General features: G+C 38.2%; 1 protein-coding gene across 3 annotated transcripts in view; it reads right to left on the bottom strand.

Annotated features, from left to right (window-relative positions):
- The window catches only part of zbtb44 (zinc finger and BTB domain containing 44), a 43,573-nt gene that overhangs the window by 3,335 nt on the left and 32,592 nt on the right, over positions 1 to 7,646 (bottom strand). The window contains exon 6 of one of the 3 annotated variants that reach the window (XM_014030249.1): positions 3,235 to 4,375. The exons of 1 other annotated variant lie outside the window; for it this stretch is intronic. In XM_014030249.1, the coding sequence (XP_013885703.1) occupies positions 3,988 to 4,375 (388 nt within the window). In that variant the 3' untranslated portion in view covers positions 3,235 to 3,987. Of the gene's footprint in view, positions 1 to 3,234; positions 4,376 to 7,646 lie in introns of those variants that run through there. One more of the 3 variants, XM_014030251.1, reaches the window with a different exon arrangement.

The raw sequence follows: 7,646 nt of genomic DNA, 5'->3' as shown, positions 1-7,646 counted from the left end.
CGGTAACTGGGAGCAAAGTAAAGCAGGGAGAGAGAGCTCTCCGTAACTGATTTCCTCTCTAGATTTACCCAAGTAGGGACAGTGTTGTCGTCTCTCAACCAGTACAGTAAAGCTCTAATGTTGGCCGCCCAGTAGTAATATAAAAAGTTGGGGAGTGACAAGCCACCAAGACCATGAGGTAACTGTAACATCTTACTGCCTACATCCGTGGATGTTTTTTATTCCAAATAAAGGACAATTCACTATTTAAATTTGTAAAGAAAGTCCTGGTGAGGAACACTGGCACACTCTGAAATAGATAAAGTAATTTGGGYAATATTGTCATTTTAATCACCTTGATTCTTCCAAGATAAGAATTTAATCTTACGCTTGCTATTAAAAATTTCAGGCAAGGTCAGTCTTACTCAGTTTGGTTATTTTATTTGCATTTTCTATTTATATAAAAACAATTATTTTAAGGACTGCAGAGTCAGAAAAACTGTAAAGATCTGAAAGAAACTCATAGTGACCTTATTGTTTTACTGCTACCTGTTTAATATGATGAAAACACTCTGCACCACCTATAATTATCTGAAACATTTTTCTACAAACTACAGTTCAATACAGCATCAAAAACATAAAATACATGTTTGAAGCAAGTAGCCTACAATATAAAAAATATGCAACATAGTATGAGTGTATATACTGTACATTTATTTATATTTATATACACAAACACACTGCAAACAGTCACAAAGTAGACTACCAAGGTTCCCCAAACTGCAAGACTAAACTGCTCTACTTCACATTTAACAAGAATATACAAAAATGCCATGAAACAGCAACTAGAATACAAAAATCACCAAAAATATATATCATTATGTGGAGCTACCAGTTTTTTTTATTGTTTTTTTTCCTTTTAAATAAACCATAAGGACTGAAAAACGTATACAACATCAAGTGTACATTGAAAAGGCATGTCCTGAATGTAATCAAGATCTTTTTCAACATTGCACAAAAAAAGAAAAAGGTTTGATGTGGAGCAGAAAGCATGCTGGGCAGACTGGAGCTCCACTGGGTGAAGAGCTGTAAGGCCTAAAGATCTCACCACTGACTGGAGACATGCTCTGGTTCACTTCACACAACCATATGAACATGCAAGCTTTGACACAAACACACAGGAGCTGAACAGAACCGGTCCTGCTCCTTGTTTCACACATCAAACTGGGTCCAAGCCTGTGTACTTCACCTTCACGTACAGGTTTTAATACAACTAAAGTATACATTCTAATGCTATGATTATATATGTATATATATATGTGTGTGTATATATACACATATATAGATATTAGATTCACCGTTCCAAAGACAGGATTAAAACTTTGACACAACACCGGTCCATTTATTGCACAACATCAGTTCACAAAAATATTTTGGGCACTTTTGATTTTCAACAAACAGCAGCATCTCATAGTAAAAAAAGTTTGATTACAGACAACAAATGATGAAAAGTACGACATACAAATGGAGAATGCAAAACTTTTTTATAATCTGACATTGTGCAACTCTAGAGTTCTTAGGTCCATTTACTAAGGCTTGCCTCTGAAATGCAAACATCAAACTGTGTTTTAGAGGCAGAAAAGCAGAACCTTTTAGCTAACCACCAGGGACTACTACAATGATTATCTGTTTCTTTTATCATGTGCAATTACTGATTGCCATGGCAAACTCCCAATGAGACAGAACGTTTGGTCCTAGATTAAAAAGCTGGATTTGTACCCAGATTAAAAGGGCAAATGGCACAACATTAAAAACAAATGTCTGGAAGGATGCAGCACAGGTACGGGCTGCTGTTTGTCAAGTTACACAGTCAAAAACTACCACCAATATGTTTATTTAACCTTTTATAAGAAAAAAAGAACAGATTTATTTTTCAAAGTCAGTTTTTCACCATATGATTCATACATTTATAAATGTCATAGTTTATAAACTAAATATTTAACTTACAAATTAAATATTTAGTTAACAAGATAAATATTTAACTTGCAACTTAAATATTTAACTAAATTTTTAGCTAGCCACCTAAATATTTAGCTCAAATGGTAGTGGTAATTTTTGACTGTAAGTGTACAAACGACACCACGTATTCAGGGTAACGTCAGCTCTGGTTAAGACAGTTCTCAGTGGGTTTAAATATTTCGGACAGTGAGAAGTTTGTGTCACGAGGTTGTTCAGGTCAACATTTCTAATTAACCCTGTGGGGTAAAAGAAGGAAACTTTCAAAGGTTTTCTTCTTGTCAGAATTTTGATCAGAAATAGTCACAGGCCTAAAAGTTAAAAACCAAAAGAAATATTGCTGTACCTGATGAAAGAGCACTCTAATAATGACCCTTTTCCACTGGTGCCACTCAGTGTGGTGTCGGTACGGTTCGGTACAGTTCCAAGACATTTCCTTTAGGCCAGATTCTTGGAACCAGCCCTTTGTTTAGTACCGACTTCGTTGTGGTTCCAAGCGGTCCCAGTCGACACCAAAAAGGGACGTCAGAACACTGTTCGTCACTGGTTGGTTAGGGGGTGGAGTCACTGGTTTCGTCTGAGCTGTCTTTACAACTCGAGGCATCATTTTCTCAATTGTAGCAGCAACATTAGTCATGTTTCCACCCAATTTTAATTTAAATTTTTAGAGAATGTTTAAAATTTAAGAACTTATTCGGGAAATGTGTTTCCATCTCTCATTTTGTGCATTAACTTATTTTTTTCGAAAACACCAAAAATCAACCGCCCAAACCACACCCACTGGAACCGGACTGGAAGGTCAATGGAAAAACAGCCGAACTGACCCGTTCTGACACTGACCGTACCCATACTACACTAAGTGGCACCAGTGGAAAAGGGGCATGATGGCTAAGAAATATACTGAAACATCAGCAATGTACCCGTCAGTAAATCCAGAATTTAAAAACAGGTGAAATATTAAACTGTACAACACAAACTAACATAACATGTTTGACAACTGCCATTTGTCAAGCTGGCTCACCTTCAGTGGGGAAGAAATGTTCTTTAAGCACAACTTAGAGACAATCTGGAAAAATCATCCAGTCGTCTGTGAAACTTTCCTTTGTCTTTCACAACACAGTTATACTCAGCATTAACTGGAATTGAGTGGAGTTCTAATTGAAAGTGATCTTAACTTGTAGTATAAGCTTTTTCACAACAGTGTTTACTGAAAATAAAAACTAACATTTTTACACTGAATGAATTTAGGGAATATTTTATCAACATTTTTCAAGTTTTAAACACAAACGAAATGCACTGTGTTCATACTGGTCATAGAAACGCACATACACACATCGTATTTCACAACACTCAACACACACAGCATTCATATAGAACTACAGTACAAGCTATTGCAGTATAGATAATATTGACATGTAATAGTTTGCCAATAGCAACGGCACCAAAGGAATAGCACAGTCTCTACCCATACAAACTAACAATACTTCTACAAATTTAATACAGTTTAATACATTTGAACCAAGTTCACAAACACTTGATTTATCACCAGGCAAAGCCGAGTGCTTTTCTTTCCTTATATGTTACTTTAAGTGTGAACTCTCAGGCACTTTCTAAAAGTTGAGTCAAGGCTTGGAATTAACAAACCTCCAATTGGCTAAGACATAAATGACTTCAGCTGCATTCAAGTCATATGGGATAAAAAACAACTTTATTACTTTGTTAAAATACTGATAACTCACATTTCCAGGTAGTAAAAACGCTTTGAGACCGCCTGACCTAATGAGATCTGATGTACAACATAAACGCAAATAAGTGCTTTCACTTGTGTGCAGAGAACGAGGTTCTGAAGCCAACAGGAGTCTTCAAAGATCATCTCCATCCTCACAGTCCCATGTGATGAACTGTTCACATGTGGTTCCATCTAATCACTGCGATGAGTAACCCCACGTGGCAGAACTGCAAAATAAGACATGATGGAAGGCCAAAGCTGAATCACTCGATGGTAATGGAAGCCACTTCCTTGGTCTGAGGATGCTGCTGCTCCTCGTCAAACACCTCTGGAGAACTGACTCCTGCACGGTCGTCCACTCTGGTCTCCTCTGTGGAGACCGCTGTCTCATCTGTGTCCATCTTCAGAGGGGGAGTGGCCTCCAGCGGTTCAGGTGACAGGAAGCCAGAGGAGCTCTCACAGTTCTGGGTGGAAGAGGAGACCTGGGAAATGACAGACATCTGGACTGAGGAGGAGGTGGCAGTGGTGGTGGAAGTGGAGGTGCTGCTTGGGAAGAGTGGGTGATGCTGGGCCTCCTCCAGCTCATACTGGACTCCCAGCGCCTCCTCTTCCTCCTGAACCTGGCTCAGGTAGTCGGGCACGAGGAAATCACTGCAAGAACCCAAACAATGTGTGAGCTCACCGTCCTTACACCTGCTAACACAAATACTGCAAGTACTTTTACAGTTTTCACATATACATATCTGAATATTTTGCTTTTGTACTGATAAATGGTTTCTAATTGCTCAAAAGAAAAATAAGATGTTTAAATTTTCTGTAGGTATATGTATACTTTTAAATCTGTCAATTAACCTCAAAAACACAACAAAACAATGACAGACTGACTTCAGTCTTAGTGGTGAACTAGTAATGAACATTTTAGTCACAGTAATCCATTATCACTATGTAGTATAAGTACATATAAACAGAGTTGTAAAATAACTAAGTACAATACTTCTTTACTGTACTTAAGTAGAATTTTTGGGTATCTGTACTTTACTTGAGTAACCCTGACACATTTACCAAATCATTTACATATAAAATAAATAACTTTGGTCCAAGTACTGAACCTTGGGGCACTCCACATGTGACATTACTTAATTCAAATCTTACATCATTTATTTGAACAAACTGTTTTCTATTTTTCAAATAGCTAGCTAGCTACCCACTGTAACGCTGGTTCTCTAATACCATATTTGTTAAATTTTTCAATAAGAATACTGTGATCAATGGTGTCAAAAGCTTTCTTCAAGTCAACATAAATACTAACACAGTATTGTTTTTGATCAACAGCAGTTGTTATTTGCTCTACTAAGTCATGAGGGCCATTGATGTGAACTGATGTAGAATTGTTAGCTCTAAACCCATACTGACTGCTACTTAATATATTATGTTTACAAAGTATTTGCATTTTATGTATTGTATTGTGGCAGTTTACACACATAAACACACATTGTTTATTCATTATACAATATAGGGTTGGGCGATATTGGCAAAAAATATTAATCATGATTAATTATGGTATTTAATCGATAACTATTAATTTGGCGATTAATTCCCTGGAGTCCCTGGACACCCTTATGTCCTGGTCACATGACCAATTTAGTGGAAAAGATTTGCTCAGCAGCAGAAGACCACACCAGGTGCCACTCCTTTCAGCTAAGAACGAAACTCGGGCTACATTTCACACAGGCTCGGCCATGTTTTGGGCTGCTCCGTCTGCCCTCCTGTCTCTTAAGTTCTGTTTACCTGCTCATTGTTTCACCCCTCCCCTCACAGAACAGCAATCAACCTCATCAGTTTCACCTGTTCAGCTCACTACACAAGCTCCAGACTCACAGACTCTCACTGCCAGATTATTGAACGGTTCACCAAGTAGATGTCCAGCACTTCTCTCATGTCCATGCCTGACCGCTCGCTCATGACCCATTGCCTGTCCCTAGACCACCGTCACCTGCCTGCTCCTTGCCCGTTACCTACGCTGAATCTGACCTTTGGCTTTCAAACCCGTTTCTGCTTTTTGGACATGTCACCTGATTCTGATTAGAATTTGTTATTGGATGTCTGACCTCCCGGCTCTGACCTTGGAACCCTCTCTGGATTACCAAAACTAGTCTACTCCCTTACTCTCTCGGATTCCCACCAACTGTGGGTTCACCAGCTCAAACCCATCCACCGATCTAAGGTCAGTAAAAATCCTCTTCTTAAACAAATTCATCTCATCTACACTTGACACTTCCCAGTGTTCTGCTCCACAGTGTGGTCCGCCACGAGGGTCCAGAGGAGTACTAACAACCAGCGCTTTAATAAACCTGTTAAACTTGTTTTTGTTCCCAGTGTGTTTGAATCCAACACCCACGTGTATCAGGCTCACTAAAACTGGACAATAGAAGATTGGAAAAACGTTGCCTGGTCTGATGAGTCTCGATTTCTGCTGCGACATTCGGATGGTAGGGTCAGAATTTGGCACCAACAACATGAAAGCATGGATCCATCCTGCCTTGTATCAACGGTTCAGCCTGGTGGTGGTGGTGCAATGGTGTGAGGGATATTTTCCTGGCACACTTTGGGCCCATTAGTACCAAAACAGAACCTCATCATCCGCATATAGCAGAGATGCCCCTGTTTTAGTGCAAATCAGGAGTGCCCAGATAACATTTCACTACCCATGTTGATAACAACTAAAACATTTAAGTCAGAACATAGAAAATGTGTTGGACAAAGCCGATATGAAATAGTACTAAAACTTAAATCATATTCCTACTAACTAACAGTCTTTAAAATGTGTAAGCACAAAGTAGTCAAACAATACATTTACTAGACTATATACAGTTTGGCCCCAGCATGTACAAACTATTACACTGAAGAACTCAGTAAAGTTCATCTGTTCCTTTGAGCACAGACAGCAACTAAATCTGAAAAACCTTTCTGAAAATCCACATCTACAGTGTAGCAAACACATGTTTTTATGTGAAAACTGAAGATGGGAGTCAGGCGTCTGGCTGAACAGCCAGAGAATTTTCCACACTGTTATGATCTCAGATGAAGACCTTCTACTATAAAATTTTGACGAGTCAACAGCCCATTTCAGTCCTGCCGACCCGCGAGGGCTTGAGTTAATTAAGAAGTGGAAAAGTCTGGAAAATAAAAACACTCCTTGACTTTATAAAAACATTCTGTTCTGCCTTTGATGAAAATTTGTGAGGTAAACTGCAGAGAAATAAAATTATCATATTTAGCTATGAACAAGCTATTCACATAAAAACAAAAACTGAGAACAAAACAACAAAAGCTATTTTGCAAGACTGTTGACCAAAAGCCAAAACCAGAACTCAGACTGTCATTTTTGTGTGTGCATGTGTGTAATAGACAAGCTCACCATCTTTTCTGGACTATAGGTTGCTTCAGAGTATAAGTCACAACAGTCCAAAAATGTGTCATGAAGAGGAAAAAAAAACGTATGAAAGTCGCTTCAGTCTATAAGTAGAGCCTGACTAATTACATCAGAACAGATATTTCATCTGGAATTACACAATACTACAAAGAACATAGGTCCTGGGATGCCAAATAGCCTTAATTAACACAGACAGATAACACAGGTGAGAGTACGTTACGTGAAACGTTTGTATTGACTTATTTTTTAACACGAGTTCAACTAAATGACATTTGCATCAAGACACCAAAAAAAAAAAAAAAAAACAAGTTACCAACAATGAGCTAACATTAGCTGTGTTTCCATTGCAAATGGTCGCAAAACTTGTCGATATTCTGTTAATGTTGAAAAACACAGTTTGACAACTGCAGTGTTTCCATTAAGTAATAAATGTTATTAAAGTCACGTGAATACGTTTGTTCTCATGATAAGTCATTACAAACATGGCAG

This window comes from Austrofundulus limnaeus, unplaced genomic scaffold, assembly GCF_001266775.1.
Source record: "Austrofundulus limnaeus strain Quisiro unplaced genomic scaffold, Austrofundulus_limnaeus-1.0 Scaffold1026, whole genome shotgun sequence".
Lineage (NCBI taxonomy): Eukaryota > Metazoa > Chordata > Actinopteri > Cyprinodontiformes > Rivulidae > Austrofundulus > Austrofundulus limnaeus.
The sequence above is the reverse complement of the archived record's forward strand: the minus strand, read 5'-3'. Positions and strand labels throughout refer to the sequence as shown.